The sequence below is a fragment of the Balaenoptera ricei genome, chromosome 13 (genome assembly GCF_028023285.1).
Source record: "Balaenoptera ricei isolate mBalRic1 chromosome 13, mBalRic1.hap2, whole genome shotgun sequence".
Taxonomy (NCBI): Eukaryota; Metazoa; Chordata; class Mammalia; order Artiodactyla; family Balaenopteridae; genus Balaenoptera; species Balaenoptera ricei.
In genome coordinates this window covers 67,149,404-67,175,901 of record NC_082651.1, presented here as the reverse complement: position 1 = coordinate 67,175,901, position 26,498 = coordinate 67,149,404, and the positions used below count along the sequence as shown (strand labels likewise).

At 39.6% G+C, this 26,498-nt stretch overlaps 1 protein-coding gene across 3 annotated transcripts in view; it reads right to left on the bottom strand.

Moving 5' to 3' along the window:
- THADA (THADA armadillo repeat containing) overlaps positions 1-26,498 on the bottom strand; it is a 318,133-nt gene that overhangs the window by 168,516 nt on the left and 123,119 nt on the right. For all 3 annotated transcript variants that reach the window (XM_059943471.1, XM_059943473.1, XM_059943474.1), the window contains 2 exons: positions 10,743-10,832; positions 9,488-9,619 (listed from right to left, as the gene is read on the bottom strand). In XM_059943471.1, the coding sequence (XP_059799454.1) occupies positions 9,488-9,619; positions 10,743-10,832 (222 nt within the window). The remainder of the gene's footprint in view (positions 1-9,487; positions 9,620-10,742; positions 10,833-26,498) is intronic.

Here is a 26,498-nt window from a genome sequence, read left to right as displayed (position 1 = left end):
TTGTGAATTTCCTGGGTCACCCTTGATTCAAGTGGAAGCAAAGCTCTTTATGATAACTTTCAAGTTATGAATCATAAAACTCTGTCACAATCTTCCGCTTGTTAGAGCCCACTGTCTGCAGAATGAACAGTATGACTTTCCTCTCTTAAGAGCTGCTAACCAACAAGGGAGATTTCTTAAAGTCTTCAGGATGGTAAACTGAATTCCCGTGTTCTTTTCCTGCCTTGCTACTAGGGAAAGCCTCCTGCATTTCTCCAACCCACCAGTGCTCCTCCCCTTGTTTACAGGACCTTGGTCCTTAGTGTATCTGCCATATAATTAAGTGGTTCATATACAGTATGTCAGGTTCACAAGCATGCGTTTTATCTCACTAGCTAGATCATAAGTTCTTCAAGGATGAAAAACCTTTTTCCTTCACTTTGCATCTTATCCAAGACCTAATGCTAGCTAGGTATACAATGGATGTTTAACAACTACTTAGTTAATCTATTAACTGATTGGATTCTAAGTTTGAGAGTGAATGGCAGCAATAGGCCATGGATTATCATCATTGTCAGAAATTTCACCTAAGAATGAGGCTGTCTACAGATCAAATCACTTGTTCTAACATGACCTGAACTGGCCTACTGAAGTAACAGATAACATTGCAGAAAAGCTGGTCCTTACAAGTTTTGTTTTTCTAGCTTGCTTTTGTCAATGCATTCCATTAAGAGGTGAACTCCTCATTCCTTTTGCTCAAAAACATATTTAGAAAATGGTCTTAAAGAGATCTGGCACCAGAGATTAAGTTGGCCAGGCCCCTCTCTAGGAACTGAGAGAGAAAAATCAGTGACAGATGTCAGAGTATCTTTTTATGCCAGAACTCTTCGCAAAAAAGCCACGCGATGCAGAAAACATGATTTCATTCCACACACTGAACCTCAGGTACCCCTGGGTAGAATTTGGAAATTCAGAAGGCCATAAGCAAAAAAGCCCTCCAAATAAAGCACTAGCTAGGCAGGGCCATGGTAAAAAGGAGACCAAGTAGATAGCTGCCCAAACTGTGATTTCACCAGTATTGGGAAACACCTTCCGATCTCTGCTTTTAGGTCCTCCCTTATGTAAGGCCTAAAATTCCATCACCTAGATTCCTCACTTTATTTCAAAATGTGTATCTGTGTAACACAACAAACAGCCCCAAGGAAGGTAATGACTAGGGTCATTTACACGTCTGTATGAAAGGAAGGAGTAGGCATGGGTTTGGCTTATAGGCAGAGGAAAACTGAGCACTCAAAAAAGCCCTGAGTGGAACTGAACATCTGCACCTTGACAATCTTGCTCAAGGCCTGGCCTGGTATCAGAGTCATATCACTAAAACCAGAGGTCAGGGTTTCTACACGTTAATGGCATGGCAGGTCCCTTTTTTCACCCAACCATTGTTAGCAGATCAGGATGGTATAGGGAGACTCCTAACCTTTAATCCCATTCTCTAAGGCTCATGGAATTGACCAGTAACCACAGGACAGGTGGAGTTCTGAACCTCTAGGATGGCCAGGCAGGAGGAAGTGCTGTAGTAACAACACCAGGAAAGCCCTATTCTCAAGTATTTTTACTTGTAATGGGCTAGGACTGGCAACTCCTTTATTCTTTCTACAGGCATCTCTGTTTGAAGTTTGGACAACAAAGAGTTATCTATTTTAATCACTCCTCAGAAAAGCATCTCTGACTTTTCTCAAAGACTCAGATGTTCCTTGTACTTGTCAGAAAACAAATGTGGCTTAGGCCAACATCTGAAATGGAGAAAAATATAGCAACCACCAAAAAATGATAATTAAATTAATAAGGAATGCTTTTCAGACATGACATCCCATAGGCCAAAAAAATGTTTTCAGAACTATAGAGAACAAAGTTATAGAAGTTACTTAGAAGCTAAATTTAAGTGGATTAACTGCTGAAGGGTACCATGTAGGAGCAGACCACCGTGATCTGTGGGCCATCTGAAGTATGGCACCCCAACTGGTAGATGGAGGAACCCATGAATAAAAATGTACAAATATGTGTTACAGGTTTAGAGGCAGGTTTATCATTTCACTGCACATTTAGAATCTACAGCCAGGTTGTTCAGCTATTCTAAAATAAGACACCTCAAAAAAGATGCCTTGACGGTCATCCGGCCCCACCTCAGATGCACTGCAGAAATCTTAAAAATATACACAACATGTGATCAGTTTTCCTTGATGACATTCAATGACCAGCAGCTCAGTATTATGGAAATCTGTTCGTTCTCTTGATGCAGAATGTTAACTCTCACAAAATTCTTCCTTAGATTAAAATCTGAAATCTATCTCTTACTTTCCCATTGGGAGCACACGAGAGAAATTATGTGCCTTCTGTCATACGGCGGCCTCTCAAATATGTAAAGACTGTTACCATGTTGTCTCTAACTAGTCTTTTCCAGTCTAACTATTTCCAGATGTTTAGCCTCCTCCTCATCTTGGTCACCTTCTCTGGATAAATATTAGTTTATCAGTGACCCTCCTAAAACGGGAAGCCCACAGCATAATAACATAATAGCAGAATGGTGTGGGTTTAGTCTGACCAGCAGAGTTCAGGGGGACTATAGCCTTCACTACCTAGAAGCAGCAACTGTGTCATACTGCTTCCTCAGGGCTCACCAGGAAATCCCGTTCCTCAAGATTTTTTCATAAAAACTGCTATGAAGCCGACCGCTCTCATTCTATACGTATGTAATTTTGACTTTTCTTTACAAAATCAGAACATGATATATATCTCTATTAAATGTTATCTTGATAGTCTCAGCCCATCAATCCAGTCTTCCAAGGCTACTCTGAAATCATATTTTTCAATTATGGACTATATTAGACATATCAAATAAAAAAGAGTAGAGAGAATAATATAACAGCCATTTGCCCAAAACCCAGCTTAAGAACACATCACAAATAAAACAAGCTCCTAGTATATGCTTCCTTAATTTTATCCCCTCCTTCCCTGCTTCATACAGGTAATGGCTACTAGCCTGAATTTGTGTCTGTCACTCCCATGCTTAAAGACTATTTTGAATGGGAGTCCATAACCAATTATATTTCTCTTATATGCAAACCTAATAAGCACACAATCTAGTCTGTCTTCATTTTAAGTAAGTAATTCAAACGCTGAATAAAGCAGTATTGTCCTCATCTATCAGACTCGTAATCCCATCAGAACAATGAGGTGACTGGCATGACAAATTCTTAGGGAATCCTTACTAGCTCTCAGCAAATAAAGTATGAAGCACTTGCAAGTAATACATTGAATGATCCAGTCTAAAACAATATCGGCACAATTGTTTGGTCACTGATAAAAATATGCCTTTTCCTCTCTCTTTTGAAATCTTTCTGCAAGCTCCGAGGATAACATTCCCATGCCACACACCCCCCAAATTACTGACTTGGTTCTAGGCTAACTTGCACCTGAGGCTGTAAGTTATCTGGGTCCAAGGATTTGCCTTTATCCACAGGAGACAGTGTTCTTTTTCTATCACCTCACCTACATCTGGTTTCAGGGCCTTCCTTTCAGTTTACTGGCAAAGACAAAGCTGAAGCAGGAGTTAAAAAAATCTGCCCTCTATCACCATTATACTATCAACCCCTTCCTCTCTCTAGAATTTTTCTTAACCAACAAACTAAGGGGCGTTTATCTGCTATTTTGTAGTCAGGATTATCCCCATTATACAGATTGACAGCCTGAAGCACTCAGGGGCCCTCCTTTTCGTGCCACATTAATCAGGAGGCTTTCCCCCATGTATTTTGGCTTGTTTATAATTCTATGACCTCCCTCCTCCTCTTATCAATCCAGGCTCCTCTCATTTGGCTCTAAAGCCTGCAGCATGGTAGCTGCAAGGTGGACCTCCAGATCCCTTGACTGGATAGCAGTCAGGGGAGAGGAGGTCCGAGTCCAGGAAGGTCTCAGGTCATAGGCTCATAAGGCCAGAGAGGACCCTGGGTAATGTCCAATACCTTAATTTGATAGAAAAGGAAACCGAGGGTGTGACCTTCAGAGAGGTGAAGTCAAAATAAAAGCAAATGTCAGAGCTCACATTAGAGCATAAGATTCCTCAAAGGGCAGGTAAAACAGAAAACCCAGCTGAGCCTCCTTTCTACATAATCAGTAACCAGTGGGATATGAAATGTGGCTCCGATACTGTAAGACTAGGAGTCCCTTAAGTACTTCATAGATACACAGATCTGCTAAGACACGAAGTGTCTCATTTCACAGTTAGTTTCGTTTTTAGGTTAATAATTCAGCCTCTGTGCCCAAACCTGGGTTACGCAGAGAAAGGTACCAAAAATGAAAAACAAACCGAAAAAATCCATAGCTGCTTCTCCATGGAAAGAGATTAAGATTTATTTGGAGGGAATAAGTATTGAGCATATAAATTACAATATGATACAGTAATGATGACTAGTAAGAAAAGAGATTTAAATTAATGCTATAGCTATTCAGAGAGAGAGAGGATTAAGAGCTGGGGTGGAGAGAAAGGGAGGTGGTATGCCTTCTTTCCCAGCAGTGTCTCAACAGCCCTCTGCCTGATTTCTCTCTGTATAAAGCAAATCCTGCCTTCTACTTATCACAAGGATTCTGGGAAGACAGAACAGATAGAAATGTGCAGCCTTGGAGGAAAGTTCCTGGTATTACAATCACAAATGAAGGTGGAAGCCAACTACTGTCTACTGCAAAAACCCCAGCTCTACACGATGGCAAATAAGATCTTCAACTTCATAACCTGGGTAAGGAGTAAGGTGATAATCCTTGCATTATGTAACTTTCAAGGAAAAGAAAACAAGAGTCAATATTATTTCCCAATATCATAGGCTTCAAAGGCCTAAGTCTTAGTTTTTGTACTCCCTACCCCTCCCTTCTTCTTAAGACTGGTACAATCAAAAGGTTCCATGAAATATTTTAAAAATACATAAAATGCGTATTTTCCAATTTTTGTTTTGATTGTTGACTAGATGTTTCAATATCGCAACTAAAACAGTTTCCATTGCATACATAGGTCGCCATGGGTGATTTCCACTGCCACGTGTTTAATTAAGATTGTATGGTTATCTGTACCTCAAAATTTTTCACAAAACAGAAAGGCAGATTTCACTGAAAATTTACCTAAAGTGAACAATGATTGAAATGGTTTGGAGAAAAACATATCAAAAGTCATTTGCAATGAAAATAAGTCAAAAAGGGGGGAAGGCTGGGGAGATTCTTTTAAAAGCATCCCAGAGTGAGTAAAAGGCAGTAGAGGGATTTAATCCGATGCTGAGACCTCAGTTATCTGCAATAGAAGGCACTTTTTGCCTCACACATACAGGTACCACACTGGTCCAAGGAGGGTACAGAACCTTGCTCAAGCATCACAGCTAGTGAATAAGTGGCAGAGCTTAGAAAGAACCAAGTCTCTTGAGTCCAGGGCCTTTGTTCTGTTCAGGATTGCCGAGGTTTGAGGCATTTTGGGTTTCCTACAGCTCATCAACTCAAACTTGAAGCTTGCTTGTGAAAGGGAATTCCAAGGTGTGTGTCCAGAGATATTCTGGTCTCTAGAAAGCCCCGGACAAGTGGGCACTAGTGAACTGTATTCAGGGAGCTAGTCAGGGTCCCTTTTAAAGCATGCGTCACTCTGCTCTGTGGTGTCTGAACTGAAGGGTGAATGGCCTTAAATTGAAGGCATCATCTCTGCATGGAAGAGGGCTGTGTATCTGGATCCAGCACAGCATTAGGCACATAAAATACACTCGATTTGAAAAAACCTTGTAAACAAAACACTGGGATTAACATGATCATTTCTGTTCCAAGATGATGCAACAAATCATAGCTGTGCACACACATAACTGTGGAAGATCCACATCAGAAGCTTCTAAGATTTAAGTTAACAAAGAAAGGCAACAGAGATATAAGCTTAGATTCCCAAATGTGGAATAAGGGACAAAGGTACAAATAATACTTCCTAACACCTCAGAGAGAGGAAGGAAATGGCAGGTAAGTATATGTAAATCAAAGGGAAATAAAAAGCTGTCATCAGGGCTTTTAATCTTCTCATTGTACAACTGATTCACTTTAGCACAGTCAGAGCAACCTTTGTGCTACTCCCACTAGCTGAAAAATTTTGCTTTAGCTAAACTCAGAGTATCCAAGAGCCTGATTAGAGCTCTTCCAAGTACGTAAATTAATACTAGCAATGCCACAAAAATAAAACACTGCCCATCCACTTGTGCATACATCCGTCTTTTCAGCCATTATCCCAAGTCAACACAGCCCAATCTTTACCATGATTAGAACCACAAATACTGCCTGGATTGGCAGGTTTTTACGATCAATCTTTCACTTTTTTTGTGAATAATTTTCTCAGAAGTAATTTAAATCTAATGTGTATAGTTTTACCAAATTTGCTGTTTTTTTAAAAATCTTTTTATATAGTTCATCTCTCCAGTGTCACTGTGAACATTTTAGGGTAGCACAAGGTTGTCCTGGCAGTAGGTTGATGAAACCCAAAACTGGGTTTTCTAACTCTAAATCTAGGATCTTTCTACTTTCTTTTCAAGAAAAGCCAGGCTTCTTCTATCCCAGGCCACAGACTGGCCCCAATTACCCCAAGCAATGATCCCACAGATGTAAGCCTGAGAGAAAGCCTGCACCCAATCAAGCCACTGCCACCACTGGAAAAGCAAGGTCAGGAGCAGACCCCACTGCAAGTGGGGCATGACTTCTACATCGTGAAAATAGCCTGCACTTGGATCCACTGCCTAGATACAGGCTCCTAATCGCTCCTAGTTGCGTAAATTTCAGGGCCCTTGGGGCTACTCAGTGTAGCTAAAATTCTTAACTACACAAAAGGGAGTTGGATATTTTGGTGTAATAGAAAGAGGATACCCAACACTCTTGACAAGCCCTACAGTCTTGGGTTCATATTCCAACTCTATAACTGAGTCACTTTCTGAACCTCAGTTTCCTCAACAGGTAAAGAGAGGTGTAACACCTCCTCTCAGAGTCATTGTTAAGCAAAACGCCCAGTTCAGTGCCTGGCAAACAGTGGAGACTCAACAAGGTTGGTCTACTTCCTACTGAATTCTCTGCTCAGAATATTTTCTTGCTTGTTCTCTGCATTACTGTGTCAAAAGCTACTTCTAATAAACCTCCTGAATAGCCTAACCAAGTATGATCCTACTACTGTATAGTTTATTAAAATCATCTCTCTGGGGCTTCCCTGGTGGCGCAGTGGTTGAGAATCTGCCTGCTAATGCAGGGGACACGGGTTCGAGCCCTGGTCTGGGAAGATCCCACATGCCACGGAGCAGCTGGGCCCGTGAGCCACAACTACTGAGCCTGCGCGTCTGGAGTCTGTGCCCCGCGACGGGAGGGGCCGCGATAGTGAAAGGCCCGCGCACCGCGATGAAGAGCGGTCCCTGCACCGCAATGAAGAGTGGCCCCCACTTGCCTCAACTAGAGAAAGCCCTCGCATGAACCGAAGACCCAACACAGCCAAAAATAAAATAAAATAAATAAATAAAGTAGCTATAAAAAAAAAAAAAAAAAAAAAAAAAAAAAAAAAAAAAAAAAAAAAAAAAAAAAAAAAAATCATCTCTCTGTATGTGTGTGGTTCTGATAATGTTTGATATCTCAAATTTAATCTTGCTACTCAATGTGTGATCTGCAGACCAGCAGCCTCAGCATTACCTAGAAGTCTGTGTGAAATGCAGAATCTCAGGCCCCACCCCAGACCTACTGAATCAGAATTTATGAGACCCCCAAGTGATATGTTTACATCTTAAAGTTTGAGAAACACTGCCTATAACATACTTTGACATTCAATAAACCAGAGCCTACGGACACTCTAAGGAATCCGCTATGGCACTTTTGCTGCTGGTGATGCTCTATGAATCTTTATTCAAGTAGAAAGCAACCACTGACTAAGGCATTTTCACTGGAAGGACAGGAGAACTGTACATTTCTTTCTTTGTGTTTCTGAGTTAAGAAAAAGAAGATGCACTAAGTACACTAGCCTTAAGGCAATATTTAAATCTCCTATGTTCATGCGATCTTTGTATACGTAATGAGTGCTCTGAGTATAATTAGTAATATGAGCTTTCTGATTATATGTAAACTAATAAATAACAGGAAGGATACTTTCAACGTAGTAACTTCTGGTTTCTAGGATGTAACACATATCAGATTGATTAGAAATAAGCTTCCACAAATTGGATGTTCTCAACACAGGATGATAAAGTTCTAAAGCGTGTCTTTGTTTCTAACGTACACTGTGATTCTGTATATGTGCCTCCCCCAACCATGAACTTTCTGAATTATTTTTTAGTTCTTTCCAGTTATATGTGAAAGTACAATTTTTAAATGTTCCTGAAAGTAAAATTTATGACCCAAATTCCTAAAATGAATCACCAAATGCTGGATATGGGAGGCTGGTAACTCTGTGTATCAGGAAACAAAAACCAATCTGAGTGAGTCATCTCTGTGATCACAGATAACACAGCCACAGCCAGGGCTTGGCGCAAACAAATGGCTACAGCAATCACACACCAGAATCTTGTGTCTAATGGTTTCTCACATTAAAATGCATCAGTCAGCTCTGTGAAACCAGGAAGTGGAACCCAGGACACCACATAAATAACAAGTACACTCTCTTGAGTTGGTTATATTTTATCCTTCTGCTGTATTTCAATTTTTGGTAGATACATAAAAATGAAGGTGCTGCTTTGTCAAGAGGTAAGCAGAAAGGTAAAAGCTAACTAATATCACAGGGTTTCTGAAATATTTCATAAGAAAATTTCAATACTTTTTGGAGGCCTGTTTATTGAGGCCTTTGATCCAAAATGAAAAAGGTGATCAGAAGCTGGCGAATGCCTCAAAGAAATGTAACAAGAAGAAGTGGTAATAGGCTGTAGAAGCAGAAAAGCCTGTTATCATTTGATTCCATGTGTAACCTTTATGCATGGCTTTTTCTCAGGTACTCCAAGCTTGAAAGGGAAGATGAGTGGGAAGTGAACTCGTGCTACACAGCATTGCCATCTAGATGTTGCCCCTTGCAACCACCAGCAAACTCCTCCAGAGTGAAGGGCCAGGTGTCCTCTTGAACCCCTGGACAGGGGATATATGCCAGAACCGAGCCTGCCCCATGCTGGCCAGGCTCAACACAGGGATAATGCAAACACCCAGGCTATGTTTATCAAAAGGGGGTATCTCCTATCAACACCACACACCCATTAGCAGGCAGGACTCCCAGAAAACACTACTTAAACAGTAGATATGAGCTCCTAAACCCACCATCTGAAACACTGGAGACCAGCTGGGGGCAATGGCAATAATCCCAGGCCCCTGCCTTCACAAGAACCCTCCCAGAGTAAAAAAAAAAAAAAAATCTATTATTTCTGAAATAGGAACAGGATTAAATAGCCCCATAAAGCCCCCATGCCCACTCCCATTATTTCCATGAGGCATACACTACCTCATGATGAAGGGAATAAAAGGTGCCATGCTGAGAGCAGAACAGGTGCCATCCATCGGGGAAGGGTAGAGCCTCCCCAACACCAAAAGTAAGAGAAACATGCTGGGATGATGGTTTAGTTCTCCTGTATCACTGAAAAAAAAAAAATTATTGTACATAAAAGGTTTAAAACTTTAGGCAAGGCACTATCTTCCAACGTTTTTCTCATTAAGTAATTATGTATTGATATATAAAGTGAGATTCCACGATCAGCAATAATTTTCCGTTTTGCGTTTTTTCCTCCATTCACTTCATATTTTCTTAGTGTGCAAATGAGGAAGAACTACTGGCAAAGCCATGGATTGGGCTTTTGCACAGGATTCTCTTCTCAAAGCATATTATTTGATAATTCAAGTCTGCTGTTTTGATTTCAGCTGTTCAGACAGTAGAGAGGTGTCTATTCCAGAGTATGAAACGTGAAACTTTCAACATCCAAATGTACTTAAGAAAGCGTGAACAGTCACTTACTAGGGCCAGAAAAGCCTGTCTGCACAAATTACTAATGTGAAGAAATGTATCACAAACAGAAGTAAAATTCATTGATGCGATTTTATTTCCTCATTACAGACAATTGGTATAAATTCATGCCAAGTGCAAAAACTGCTAAAAGAATAAAATGGTCCATGCTCTAAGATGTCGATTCTAAAAATTACACTACCAGCCACAGAATGTGATTGAAAAGACAATGGTGAACTTTTTTATCTGTTCTGATCAGACTGGAAGCCCTCTTAATAGCATTATTTTGTGTTTCCAGGGTCACTGGCCATCTGCAGTCAAGGAGAATAGTACCATTTCTGATCACAAGTGACCAGATTAGTCAGCTGCAACAGGCCAGTGATAAAAAAATGACAGGTGCGTGTTAAAGCAAACTCAATATGTAAACACACAGATTTTGAATATAAGAGGAAGAAAATGATTCTTAGAAGAAATCACCATGTGCTTCTAAAAAGCTAACTCCTATAAAACACTAAAAACTTTAAAAATAGGATTTTTAAAATGTAAAATATAATATAAAACCTGGATTTTATACAACCTTTCAGGCACATATCTACTACAGAGTGTCAGGCAACATGATGTATTTAATAAAGAAGCACTTTAAAAAAATCCATCTATGTTTACAAGGAAGAAGCTGATTAAAAACTGCTGCCTGGAGGGAAAAATCTTGAAGTAATTCACATCCTTGATTTCACTTTGCCCCACCCTATTCTCTTCTTACCTGTCTACGGTATTGGCTACAGTTTCCAACTGTTTGAGAAGAAAGGGATAGAGTTCGGGGAAACGAGAGAAAAATTCACTCCCTGTCATTCTGTGGAGAGAGAAAAAGAGATAAATTACTATCATTTATTTCTTCTGATTTGATAATAAAGCCTTTTTATTTATTTATTTTTCTAAAGAATGACAACGCAGATCATTTGAAGATTTAATGAAATAAAGTTAAGAACAAAACTCACATCTGAAGAATTTAACAATCAATAGAAACAACACATTTAATTTGGATTTTGGAAATGCTCTTAACGCATGGAATTTTATCTCAAAATATAAGATTACATATACTTACAAGTATTTAATACTAACTTCTGACAGCGAAGAAATATGCAATTTGTGAAAATGCCAAGTTTCCACAATTGATTTGGACTATGAGTATAGTCGGCACCTGGCGGACTGAGACTGACTCAGCGTCAGTAGGAGGGGCAGCGTCAGTACTGAGGGCAGTGTCAGTAGTAAGGGCAGCTTCAGTAGTAAGGGCAGCGTCAGTACTAAGGGCAGCGTCAGTACTAAGGGCAGCGTCAGTACTAAGGGCAGCGTCAGTACTAAGGGCAGCGTCAGTAGTAAGGGCAAATGTAAAACAAGGTTTCTCGAAGTCGGCACCAATGGCAGCTTGGATGAGCTTCTCTTTGTTGTGGAGGCCGTCCTGTGCATTGTAGAGGGTTTAGCAGCCTCCACAGCTTCTACCCACTAGATACCAGTAGCTCAACACCCCCTCCTCCCACCAGCTGACAACCAAAAATATCTCTGGATGTTGCCAAATGTACCCTGAGAGGGAAAAAAAGGTTCCCAGCTGAGACCCACTGGTCTGGAGCACGGTTATCAGAAGACATGGCATGTTAAGTTCTGGAGCGCCAATCTGAGAGGGCTACCTTTTCCCTCTTTATAAATACTCCCCCCTGAACTCTGACAAGATTCTGAAAATTGGTCCTCAAACTGTACAACCGACAAAAAAGCTCAAGCTAAACATAGCGTTTGGTGTTAAGTACTGTCTCCAAAACTATTAAAGAATTACTCTGAAGGGGTAACATAAATATTCCCCAACTTGCCCTTCTTAGCAACTCTAGATGCATGCTCCTATTAATGAAGACCCAAAATATCATTGTTTAAAAATTGGGGTATAAAAAAATTGGGGTGTATTTCACACACAGTGAAATGCTCAAACCTTAAGTGTACCATTCAATCAATTTTCACAAATGCATACACTCACGTAATCCAACCCTATGAAGCCTCAGTAAATTTCCATCATCCCAGAAAGTTCCCTTGTGCCCCTTTCCCAGTCAATTCTGAATCCCCAAAGCAACCATGATTTGATTTCTATCACCACAATTTGGTTTTGTCTATTTCAGAATTTCATATAAATGTAATAATGCATTACATAACTTTTTGTGTCTGGCTTTTTTCACTCAGCATAATGTTTATGAGATTCATTCATGTTATTCAACATATCAATAGTTTGATTCTTTTTGAATATACAAGGTTGTTTATCCATTCTTCCCTTGACAGACAGGGACTGTTTCCATTTGTTGGCTTTCATGAATAAGGCTGCTATGAACATTCTTACACAAGGTTTTTTGTGGACACATGTTTTAATTTTTCTTAGATAAATATCTGATAATAAAACTGAACTATGTTTAACATTTTAGAAAACTGTTTTCCAAAATAGTTATAGCATTTTACACTCCCAACAACAAATAAGCATTCTAGTGGCTCTATATCCCTTCCAACATTTGCTGTTGTCTTTTTTTCCATTTTAGCCATCCTGTGGGTATGTAGTGGTATTTCCCCATGATTTTGGAGAGAAGTGATTACTTTTGTTTGTTGCATACTTTTTAAACCTTACCACACTATAAATTTTCTTCTATACCTATTTCATATTCAGTAAGATCAAAATGTTTTAGAAGTCCTTACTCCATCCCAAGTTACAGATTTATTGAACATTTACTGGATATTTTATGTAAAATATGCTCATTTCCTTTTTGTACTTATTAGATATTTTTATGGAAAAAATTAATAAATATTATAAGAAACACACTAGACTGCCCAGTGCCTCTCCTCATAGAAAACTATGCAAAAGTATCTTAGATTTCTCTTTTAAAAAACTCAGTGCATTCAAGTACTTACTTTTTGTTTGACTTTTTTCCCCCAACAAATATGTATATTACACATACTGCTGTGCACCTTGATTTTTTTTCATCTAAACTATATCTACAAAGTCATTCAATATCAGGCACTCTGAACTATTTCTTTCCATTTAATGACTGCAGAGTAAACCACATTATGGTTGAGTGTAACTGATTTAATCCCTAATGGTTAGGGCTTTGGGTTGTTACCAGTCTCTTGCTGTTACAAAGGATAACATGTATAAATTTCGTCGTTAATAAACTGCAAACCTGGGCTTTGCAAGGTCAACGTTTTATTGAGGGGGAAGACAAAACAATTCCGCTACAGGCTATGTTACATTCTTTACCACCTCCAAGCAAAACTGGTCAAGAATATCAGCTTCCATTTTTAGTGGAGTCACTTAAAGATAAAACTGTAAGAGTTCAGTACTGGGATCCCTGAGTACATTTGCTCATACAGAACATCTCCATCTACACAACAAAGCCTGGTGGATATCTCTTCTCAAGGAATCAGTCACTAATTTCCAGGGGAGTAAGTCATTCCTTAATGGCCTGATATCTCTTGGTGGAGTAACAAAGACAAGCATTCTCACTTAAGTAGACCATATGGTTGTTATCACCATCATCTAGAAATTGCCTTGATAAATAACTGGCTCTGCTGACCATGATAATGCCAGAGAAAAGGGCTGAGGACCTACTATTCTAAAATTAAAGCCTTTTTTTTTTTTTTGGCTGCACCGCGCAGCTTGCAGGATCTTAGCTCCCCAACCAGGGATCGAACCCAGGACTTCATGACAAGAGAAAGCAGAAAACATAGGATGACATACGATTTTTTAGAAATCTGAATGCCAGACTAGACAGATTCACCTGTCTTACAGGCATTGAAAGTATCTGAATAGGAGAGAGAGGTGACAAGAGCAGACAGACTAGAGAGAGTAGAAATGTGGTGACCCCATGGACATTCACTAAATGTGTACCTTTTCACCTCAACTACAGCATTAATATTTATAGGCATCTATACTTCCCTGCATCTCTCTTGATACACAGCACAATACTATGTACATGTTGGTTGACTGGTAAATATTTTGGCAATGAATGAATAAGTAATATTAGCCGCAGAGGAAAAAAAATTCTAATATAGTTGACCTCAGACCTATGCCTTATGCCTTTTTTCTTCTCTCAGTGACTGGTACCCACCCAGCTGACACTTAACTACTCACCCAACTTGCCAAGCCTGGAACTCCCAGTGCACCCAGTCAACAGGCAAATCTTGCTGCTTCTACCTCCAGAGTATCTGTTGAGTCTATTTCCCACCATCGCCACTACTTACAAGTCTGACCGCCATTATTTCTTGCCTAGATGCTATGTCAGCCTCTCACTTGATCTCTTTGCCTCAGAGCTTCCCCCTGTGTAACTCTCTGTTGTGATAAGAATCCTCTCTTTAAAATACAAAGCTAATCATGCGACATTATGAGATTAATGGCTCCCTACTGCTTTTTGGAGAGTCTAAACTCTTTAGCCTGATTTTCAAAGTTCTGCTTAATCTGACTCACTTGTAAAGCTATCTCTTGCCTCTCCACCTTCAAACCCAGCCATGCAGAGTTTCTTTTGGTTCTTTCAACATTACATGCTCTTTCTAGTCTCCAGATGTTGGCAAATATACTTTCTACTAGGAACACTTCTGCCCTCGCCCACCCCAGACTGACTCCAAATAATCCTTCAATTTGGGGCTTAGGCCAGCTTCTTCCAGGACACCTTCCCTGATGTCGCAAATGTGGGTTAGGTGCCTGACATTGGTCTTACACTATAACCTACAATCTCCCCATCATAGCACTTATAGCACTTCATACATAGAACTTCCAATTTACTTATTTCTCCCACTGATTACATGTTCTGCACAGGCAGAGACTAACTATATCTATCTTATTTCTCCATATTATCTCAGGTACTAAGTATGACACTCAGTTCACAGCTGGTGCTTAATAAACAGTTGCTGAGTGAATGAAGCTAGACGAAAGAGTCCTTGACAAAGTCAAGGAGAAAAGGAATTATGACTAAGATGGTAACAAATTAGTAATTTCTTAAAGTACATCCTTAGCTATATCTAAGGACATTCAGAATCATCATCTGAATCAATAAACTGAGTATCTTGCCAGGGCTCGAAATGTTCTTAAACACAAATATACAAAGCTCATCTCCCTGGTTTGCAAACAGTTTGATTCTAGCTCCCCCAAATAAGCCAACAGGCTGATATGTTACCTCCCCAGATACAGCAAGCCCTGGGGGTAAATTCACCAGTGACAGGCATTTCAAACCTGTTTATCTATGTGGCCAAAAACTAGCCCAGCAACTTTACAGGAAACAAGAGAAATGATAAAAAGGAAAAACTGAACCTCTGTAAGTTCAAGCTCCTAGGAAGACAAAGGAGACCAGCAAAAACTCTGAATGGGATAGAACAGACAGACACAGGAGAAAACAAACAAGCCAGGACAGAGAGTGAGAATAAGCAGCTTTAACCTTGGAACTGTCAGACTACACAAAAGGTGAGTTATTCCCTCCCCCACCAGGTAAGAATTATGCAGGCACAACCGATGAGAGGCTCTTGGGGGAAACACAGAAGCTGCCTGAAGAAATCCACTTGCCTTGCACCAAGAACAAGGAACACAGAGTGGCTGTGATCTCCACCAAGGTGCTCCTCGGCCTGCCATGTTCAGTGCTGGACTCCCCCAGAGCCCAGCCGGGGCCGAGAACAGAGTAGGCTAGCAAGAGAGGTTTACTGAATGAAAGAAAATGCTTGCCTGGCACCATTTTGTTTTATTTTAAAAGCGATTTTAAATGTATTCTAGCACTTCTTATTTATTGAGAAAAAAATTGGATAATAAAGAACACTGCAAAGAAAAATCTAAAAATCACCACAAACACACTACCCAAAGATAGCTACCAGTCTGTTCTGAGGTCCGTCTATACCTTTCTCCTCCCTTATATACTGCTCTATAATCTGTTTTTTACACTTCACAATATATCAAGAACACTGTTTGTATCAATCTGAACCCATTTTAATGTAGTAGCCTGTGTGTGGTACACTGTCTGTGCCTCTCCTATGCTTGAACATAGGTTTGGGGCACTAATCCAGACACCATCCAGAGCAACTCATCCCGTTTTGGCTAAACTGTGTGGGGGAAAGCAGTCCTAATCCAGCCACATTCGGCGCTGCCCTTTTGTCTGCACATTCCACATCTAATCTTGGTAATGCCAAGAGAGTCTAGTTTTTGAGAGCATCTGAGCTTTGGTCATTTTGGTAGTCTGTGAATCCACCCTGCCATCTAACAGCCTAGAGGAACCTTCAATTGAATCAAGCTTGTATTTCTCTTAGAGATCTGTATCCTAAGATTGGCCACACATATGAAAAGTTGAAATGCCAGAAGCACATGCTTCTGAGTTTCACAAAAGTATCAGGATGAAAACTATCATGCAAAGAAAAGAAGCACTTAGGGAAATGTGTTAAAAGTAAAAATAAGGTATATCCACCCCCAATTCCTACATACATACCCCCTATCATTCTCAATCATCTCAGGAACAGGGATCAACAGAGTAATGTACAGAGGTATAAAAAGAGAAAGCTAGCAAGGGCAAGCAAAAACATGCAGGAGTAAGGAAGTACATAGTAAACAGCAGCAAAGGCAGAGTTTGTGCCTGGTTTTAAAAAAAACAGGACTTATTCAAAGGCCATGGAGAAAACACCATAAAACTGGTCATTAGATGGAAACAAATGATGAAGGCAAAAGCCTGGAGGTTTTCAGTCTGTATTTGAAATGGGAACCCAATAAACTATTAAAACCTAGCTACTCCCCAGATTCTGGCCTATAAAACCACCCCAGAGGAGAGAAATCAGCTAAGGGCCTATGTCTCCTTGCCACGGTGATTGCTGATAAAAACAGCAAGCTCATCTTAAGAAAAACAGTGCTCCCAAATGCAAACAAATCTACAAAGAAGACAAAGCACACACACACACACATTTCAAAGGATGATCAAATGCAAACTCATAAAATAGAAAAAACTAATAAAAAAGAAATCTGGATTTGGACTCCCACCAGGAGAACCATGTCTGACTCCATTTCTAGAATCCTCTCTCTACCTCTGACTGGGGCTGACACCAGAATTTCTCCCTAGAGTACTAATAATTAAGCAAGAATAAGTGACTGGACAAAAGGGATGTCAGGGGTCCCAGGGTCAGAATCTTATACTCAAGAAGCACTTGTAATCACTGTGATGGGTCCACCAGGAAGTCCTGTTACTAAATTTCAGGCAAATGGTATAGGAAGTTAAAGGAAAGGCATCTTTTTCAGGGCCTCCGTTCTAAGGGGACAGACTCTGACCAGGCCTCCTGCCAGTCTCATCTCCCTTCTTAACCTCTGTAGATAGCCATGAAATTCTTGGCCACGTCGAATGTTTTTCTAATCCTTCCCTTCAGGAACTGCTTTTCAGGTGGAGAATCTTCCAAATCACAAAACCAGCCATCACTATACTATACCCAGGGAGGGAAGTTAAAGGTCTTGGTTCTGGAAGTGCCCTGCCCTTCCCCATGTGAAATCACTAGCCAGGAGTGAGCTGGGAAATAGAGTTCCACTCCTTACCCAGCCAGTTGGTCAGTAAGCATGCATCTCTTGAATTCCTCATGTGTGCAAGGTCCCATTCTAGTAGCTTATATTGGATTTTTTTACATCAGAAATTTTTTTCTTAGAAAATGTTTCTTACTGAATCTCCTTACATATAAAATCTCAGAATCAGTCTATCTGGGTTAATTCAATAATCATTTTCTAAACAGTTTGTGGTAGCCTGTTTCCAAAGATGGCCGACAACAGTTCCTACTGCCCTATATGTGCAGGCCTCCTTCCCTTCAGGAGGTAGGGTCTATCTCCTTTCCCCTGGACTCTAGTCTAGCCCTGTGCCTTCTCTGATCAACAGGAGGTAGTGGAAGTGCCTTAGGCTCCACAAAGCAAGGCAGCTTCTGTATTCACTGTCTTGAGGATGTGACTACTCTGCTAGAGAGGCCCCTCTAGCCCCCCGCCCCCCGCCATTTATGCCCCCAGTTGACATCTCAGATGAATGCTTCCACTTGAGTGATCCCAGATGACACCACACAGTAAAGAAGAACCACCCAGCTGAACCCAGCCAACCCACAGAATTGTGAGAAATAAAAAACTATTGTTATTTTAAGCCACTAAATTTGGGGGTGTTTGTTATGCAGCAATAGGTAACTGAAGCACAGTTATAACATTCAAGGCACTGAGTTATACTCTGTGGAAAAGGTAATATGCTAAATAAAAGGGACCCTGATAACAAGGAACCCACAATTTAACTCTCACAGCTCTGGAGGCCAGAAATCTGAAATCAGTATCAACAGTCCAAAATCAAAGAGTCAGTGAGGCACCTCCAGAGACTCTAGGGGAGAATACAATCCTTAACCTCTTCTAGTTTTGGGTGGCTGCTGGCATTCTTTGCCTGTAGCTCCATTACTCCAATCTCGGCCTCTGTGGTCACACTGCTTTCTCTTCTTCTGTCTCTCAAATCTCCCGTCTCCCTCTTATCAGTGATTACATTATCCCAACCAAATAATCCAAGATAATCTCCCCGTCAAAAGATCCTTAATTTAATCACATCTCCAAAGACCCCCTTTGCTTACAAGGTAACATTTACAGGTTCTGGGGGGGCCATTATCTGCCTAGCACAACTGTGAAAACATAAGAGTTAAGTCACTAAGGGCAAGAATGAACATAACTGGTTTATTCCAAGCCAGTTGTTTTCCAAATCTTTAAAGCAATGGACCACTTTTTTCAACTATAATCTAAATATTTAAAACTTAAAAAAAAAAAATCAACAACAAACTAGAACTGTTCTGGTTGAAGCAGGGTTGAGGTGAGGGATCATCAGTTTGGTCTCCATCTTATCCTTTGCAAGCGCAGGCTCTGATACACCTATGTGAGCTCAAGAGTCACAGTTTAGAGAGTGAAGGCTTTGGAAGACAAAGTGAAACTCAGACATCTGTCCACACTCCCTACCTCTTTACTTCCTTTTACTCCCATCTTTTCAAACCTCTCTAGTTAAAAAAGCACACTCCATCTGTCCCTACAATAATGATTTCATCTTCTTCATAACACTAATAGTTACTGCTGTTTATTAAAGCATGTCCCAAGTCTGTCTCCTCTCACTAGGAAGTTAGATCCTTAGACTAAAAATTCTTATTTCATCTCTAACCTCAACACCTAGAATGGTGCTAGTACATGGGACACTCACTAAATATCTGCTGGCTTCTTACTGTTTTCTTAGAACTCCCTGCACAAATCTTGCCCCAGAAAAGGATGGGCTGTCTTCTTTTCAACCATAGGGGTCCATTCCCCAACGGTCTGACTCTAAAAATATGTACAGGATTAAAAAACTCTTATTTGGTAATTCTAAAGAGTATCATACAGGTATTAAAATCCTAGTCAAGCAAATGCACTAAACATGCAAACAGTTCAAACAGTGCTGAACTGGCCTCATTCTCATCCAAAATTCCAGCAAGAAATCACCTAGAAATTTCTTTTTTACTCATTAACAGTTAATAGACTAATTTAGCAAAAGGTCCAATATTTCAGAATAAAAGCTTTTTGGTTTCTGTCCCTGTGTATACTTTCATTCAATTAATTTTTTCAAGATCCTACTCTAAACCTTATAGACATTTTCATTAAGGCTAATATTAATTTGCCAATTCTTATTACTAAAGTGAGGGGAAGGTGCCAACAAGAGTTCCAGACTTCAAGGAAAATATTAGAATGAGAAGGACCCTCAGAGAGGTCTACTACTCTAATCGCTTAATTTTCCAGATGAGGAAACCAGTGCCCAGAAGAATTACGGTTGAGTCTCCCAAGATCAAAATACAAGCTGGGGGGAAAGTGCACAACTAGAACCCAACTGTCTTGTTTCCCAATCTAGCCACTAGACTTTTCAGGGTTTCCTATTACACAGGTAATCCAACCATCCTGTGCCAGGCATCTGCTTAACGAGCAGAGGACACTATGGCCCAGATAGGCCAGTTTTCAAAGGAGTTCATATCCTCATTATTGGATCAGATAGCGATCTCTCCACTGCTGTCAATCAGCCCTGGTCAACTTAGATTAAGATTCCCTACCTGAGCTTCCACTTCCATACACTGAGCCTGGCCCACCCACCGACTTTAAAGGGAATAGATGAGCAGGCAACCCGCCAGCTCAACTAAACTTCAAAAATCTATCCATCTGCTCTTACAAAGCATTTTCAGAGATCACTGGACCACAGACATTCCATTTGATCTAATAGTCTCAAGTCTCTCCTATATTCAAATTAAGAAAATCTTACTAATACACTACAACTCTTAACCATTCTCCCCACCACAACCGCCCCCCCCCCAAAAAAAACACTAAAAACAAAAATACAACGGAAAAAAACCTCTAAATCTCATGCAAATCAAACCAGAAAAGAGAGTGTATATGCTTGTTCTTATTCAGGCTCAAGGCTTCCTTCTCCCTAGTGAATCCATGGTTTTTTGTAAGTTTATACTCAGGCCAAGGCTTATTTACAGGGAAAAAAAAAACCAAAAACAAAAACAGAAAAATCAAGGAGTCACCAGGCAAATGTTACATTCCCAATAAATACACAACGCTGTCCATAATGAGGTATGTCTGATGTCTGATGTACATTTTCCCAAATTCACAGCTAGAAGAAATAAGACTCAGAAATCAAAGTGTGATTTCTTCTGCTGTATGGATAAGAGTCTCCACTTAGTGGATGTCCATCTTAGACTGCAGGATTTAGTCTTCTCTCTGAACAACTGCCTGGAAGTAATCAAAAAAATGGGATAATTTTCAACAGATTGGCTGGATCTCCAGACGAAGAGGAAAAGCCAGCGTTTGGCAGAGTTGTGAAAAGAACATTTTGGACATCTTCGCCATTTATTTTTTGGAGAGCCAGAAAACTAATCTGGAATAAGTATAACTCATTATTGTTATTATTATTTAAAACCCTAACCTCTGGCTCCTGGGTTTGGCAGCTGGAAGCATGTTGGTTTCTGTAGAAATGCAAATGAAATTTATTAAATTAGACATTCCAGGATCAGGGTTCTTGTTTGGTATTCTCACGAATGCTGTTTTTTTAAAGTACTCTCAAGTAAGTAGGCTGCCATCTCTTCACAGACCCTGGAAAGCCATCTGCTTGGCCCTGAGAGCAGCCTGTACATTGAGATCACACAGAGGCAGACTTTCAACACGGCTGGGAGCCATTCCCTTCCATGCGTGTTTCCCCTTAACAGCCAGACCCCAAATCCTTCAAAGGCTGAGGCTGTGTTTGCTACTTCAACTGTATCTCCTACAGCACCTAGGAGAAGAGACAGACATAGCATGCACTGCTTACATTTTCAAAAATAAATTAAGGAATAAATCATGTCTCTTTTCTAACCCTCTTTTTAGTTATATTCTATTAATTATCAATATAATTAATATACACTCATTTAAAAAACCCTAGACGAGTTAGTAGTAAAAGAAATTCCACAGTGGCCCATTCTAGACCTTTTCTATACATGTATAAAAACATTGAAATTAAACATATGATACACACAGTTGTTTTGGAGGAGTAGCAAACATAGGTGTGTGTGTTAAATATTGTTCAGCAACTCGCTTTTTAAAAAGTATTTAGGTGCTTTACTCATTTATGTTCTGTAAGTAGAAAGAGAAAAATCAAGTTTTCCTTGTCCTTAATTTTAAAAAATGTTTTGAATAAAAGTATATTCTTATTATTTTATCTCTGTATTTGATCGATAATCTAGCTGACTACAAAATAAAAGGAAGGAAATCATACTCCATCAGAATGTTGAAGGTATCTCTCATATCTTCTAAGTCTTTTGCCATTTTGATCCTTAATTCTCCACATGTGAACTGTTGTTTGTTTTGTGTTTTTTTTTTAACTCTACAAAATTTTAGAAATTCCATGATGATGTGTCTTGGTGTGGATCATTTTTCATTCATTGTACTAGAATTTGTACCCTTTAGTTCTAGGAAATTTTCCTGTGCTATTTCTTTGACAATTTCCTGCCCTCACTTTGCTCTGCTCTCCCTTTTGAACTCCTTTAAAGTTGGATATTGAACCGCTTGAAATAAACTTCTAATTTTCACATTTTTTTTCTTTCCCACATTCCATCTCTCTTGATCTCTTTAGTTTTTGCCCCTGAAAGGGTTCTTTTACTCTGTCTTCTATCCTATGTTTTGAAATTTTTATTTGAGTTATCATATTTTCTTAATTTCCTACAGCTCCCTCCCTCCCTCCTTCCCTCCCTCCCTTCTTTCCTTCCCTTTTCTTTCTTCCCTTCTTCCTTTTTTTGGCCGCGCCACACAGCATGCCTGATCTTAGTTCCCCTACGAGGGATCGAACTCGTGCCCCCTGCAGTGGAAGCGTGGAGTCCTAACCACTGGACTGCCGGGGGAGGCCCCTTACAAGTGCTTTCTTATTCAGGTGGCTCTTTTAAAAATACCATCCTGTTCTTATTTCATGTAATCAATTTTATCCCATTTCCCTGAGAAGGTTAATTTACCTTTTTTTCATTTTAAGCTTTCTTCTGGTCCCTATACTAGATCTGCTTCTATTCAATTCCTTTTTTGCTTTTTTAAAAATCTCTATTCTTCTTCTAATACTGATTATAAATTTTAGGTGGCAGCTGTTTCTTGGAATGACTGTGGTACTTGTCTCCCTGTTGCACAAACACACACATTCCAATGCAAAGAATAATTCTATCAGTTAAAAACATGAAGTTCCATAATGTGTCAAACAGGGTTTAGAAAACAGGCCAACAAGAAGGCAGCACAATGAAGACCACCCTGAACAAGCAATATAGCAGAAAGGTATTTTATTCAAAGGATGGTTTCTGGTTTTCTTTTCTCTGCAGAAGCTTTTCATCATGTGAATCTAAAGAACACCATTCTAAATGCAAAATGTTCTACATAAAAGATTTTTCCCTTCTTTCCAATTTGGCTGTGACTCTAAAGAAACAGAGACACAATAGTTACTAAGGAGGCAGGAAATCCTTCCAGTTAACCAACTTTTACATACTGTTCCTTATGGTCAAAATGGTGACCACACTGTGGTAACTCTTTTTGACTTTATGACCTTATTACTAAGACCGCCAATTACAGTCATCGTTACTTGAGCAGAGGAACTGCTTGAATGCCAAAAGACTACTCTACAGTACTATTTAACCTTTCCCAACAGAGACTCATTGAAAATGGGAGCTTGGTAAAATGTTTCACCTAACCTTGCAAAGATACTTCCCAGTAAACATTTGAAGGATATAAATACCTCCAAGTAAAGTCTTAAAAATGTGTAAAACTCACAAATGTTAAGCCAAATACCCATCTTAATTATATAATCATATAGAAAGTAAAATAATGCCATGAGTTCAGACAAAGGAAAAAATATGACACATAAACTAAGGCAGTTCAAATATTACTTATCTGCCTATATTAAGCCTATTTCCAAAGGCAAAATATTTTTACATAATATGCACAACATTTTATTTTAGAAAAGGCTTCTACTACATCATGGGTTAAAATTTGAAACCGTGTTCCATAGATTATTTATTCTGTGGTGGAGTGGAAATGAGGAAACACAATGCAGAGAAAGAGCAAAGGTTTGGAATCAGCCAGACCAGAGGAGGATTACTTATTGGCAGTGTAACTAACTTTGGGTGATTTATCCAACCTTGCTGAGTACCTTTCCACTTAGTTTTCTATGAAATGGGAATAATAGTGCCTACTCTGAGGATTTACTGTGAGAAATGAGATAATACATGGACAAATCTAACACTGTACCTTCTCATCCAATTACACATGCATTGTTCTTTGGCCTTGGCTCCTGCTACCCAGCCCTCTTTGTTCCCCTCCCCACTTTAATAAAAGATGAGATGAAAGGAATAGAGAGGAGATTGGTACAAATTACCATTAAGGTCAACACACTCTGAGATTCTAAGATCTAAGAGTACCAGATTACACAAGCCACTTTCAGTCTTGCCATACAAATAGCTTTTAAAAATACATGAAGTGCCGCATTGAAAACATGAGTAAAATGTGGGTTTGGCACAAAAAATTTTACTTAGTATTCTGAATATATTAACACCTATACTTTGCAGTAATCATACACCAAACTATAAATGTAAGAGTCAAAGGCCAGGAAGACAGCTATAAAGTGGGATGGATGGATCCATATTGGTAGAAAAAAACATGGTTAGGGCATCCACACACACACACACACACACACACACACACACACACAGGATGGATATGAGACAATAAAAATGATGGTATACAAGGCTGCTCTCACATTCTTCCACTCACATATGCTAAGAAAACAGTATTTGTTGTTGTATTTTTTTTAAGGCTTTCATAGAGCTTACTTTCTTTTCTTTAAAAAATAAATTTATTTATTTATTTTTGGCTGCGTTGGGTCTTTGTTGCTGCACGTGGGCTTTCTCTAGTTGCTGGGAGCAGGGACTACTCTTCGTTGCAGTGCACAGGCTTCTCATTGCAGTGGCTTCCCTTGTAGCAGAGCACAGGCTGTAGGCACACGGGCTTCAGTAGTTGTGGCACGCAGGCTCAGTAGTTGTGGTGCATGGGCTTAGCTGCTCTGTGGCATGTGGGATCTTCCTGGACCAGGGCTCGAACCCATGTCCCCTGCATTGGCAGGTGGATTCTTAACCACAGCACCATGAGGGAAGTCCCAGTATTTGCTTTTGATGTGCCCATTTTACTAGTTAAAAACACACACTTCCATAACTGAACATACACATAAATAGGTGCAGATGCTTCAATAAAAGTATATTTCATCCTTGGAAGAGGAAAACCATATTTCTCATAATTATTTGTGATTACCATAGACCAGCTAGCCATTGAGTCTGAACAGAAATAATTTAATGTCACTCTAATAGTTTTCCAAAAAGTCTCCAAATTTGCCAGAAAACAAGGAGCTTACAAAAATGGTTGATATAAAGACTAAATAAAAATAACTAATTGAAGGAACAGTCACTAATCGTTTTCATATGTAAATTTTGGCATTCCATCTTATTTTTAATTAATTCCATTAAATTGGTGTTTCATAGGTCAGGGGATTTTATGACTACAGACCAAAAATGTTGTTTATAAAGCCATTTACAGGGAACTGCCCACAAATATTTTCTAATACATTTTTTCCTTTTGTCCGATTCAAATTGTTATTGCTTCATTTTCCCCTCCTTTAAGTCCAATTTTGTTCTTTGTATTTACTTCCACTTCCTTTCTTTGCCCTTTAACAAGGGGTAGTCCATTATAAAGTCTACACCATTCTTTTAAAAATTCATATAGCACCAAATAACTCTAATCTGCAAGCACACTAAGGAAGAAAAGGGAAAAAAACAACAAACCAGGTGATAGGAGATAAATATTCTTACACACAAAGCCTCACTCCCCCAACAAAAACGCATAAATAGGGTGGCCAAGGCTTATTTATAGAAAGGACAAAGGGTAACACAGGATAAAAATGAAAATATAGCCAAAGAAGCCTCTTAGTCTCCTCTGGCCTAATTGAAATAGGGTTACTCAAGTTCATGGATTGGTAATGGATGATGTTGCAAAATAATGATGAATCAGAGTCATCACTAAAATATTGTTTTATTCTAAGGTTGGACAATATCATATGTTTCGCCCTAAAAGACATGACTCACAGGGAGCCCACAATTCCTTTTCCTTTCTTCCCTGAAATTTGAAAAAAACCAAAAAGGGGTAGGGTGAGGGAGCCACATATCCAGAGTTCCACACCATTTTAATGGTGATTCAATTCTGCTATTACTCAGATATGTGACTCAGGTAAGTCACCTAACTTCCAAGTCTCAGTTTCCTCATCTGTTAAATGGGGATAATTATGCCTAACGTACCTATGTTACCTGGTTACCATCAAATGAGGTAAGAGATCTGAAAGTACTTTGAAATCATCAATTTCCGCTGATTCTACCTCCTATTTCTCAATTCTGTTCACTTCTTTCAATTTCCGTTGTCACTATTCTCATTCAGATCACCAATATTTCTTCCTTAGGCTGGATCACCTTTACAAATATCAGACCACATAGGTGCCCATTCATGAGGAAAATGAGAAAAACCAGGGCAATATACATATAGCTAAACGTATTCCATTTAAATATCTAACATTTATTTGAGATTCTCCTGTGAGTGTGGTGTATGTGTATTTGTAGGCATGTATGTTAAAACGTTCTTTCTTTATTATTTTTTTTAAATAAATAAATAAATAAATTTATTTATTTATTTGTTTATTTATTTATGGCTGCGTTGGGTCTTCGTTGCTGCACATGGGCTTTCTCTGGTTGCGGCGAGCCGGGGCCACTCTTTGTTGCGGTGCGCGGGCTTCTCACTGCGGTGGCTTCTCTTGTTGTGGAGCATGGGCTCTAGGTGCGCGGGCTTCAGTAGTTGCAGCACACAGGCTCAGCAGTTGTGGCTCATGGGCTCTAGAGCGCAGGCTCAGTAGTTGTGGCGCACAGG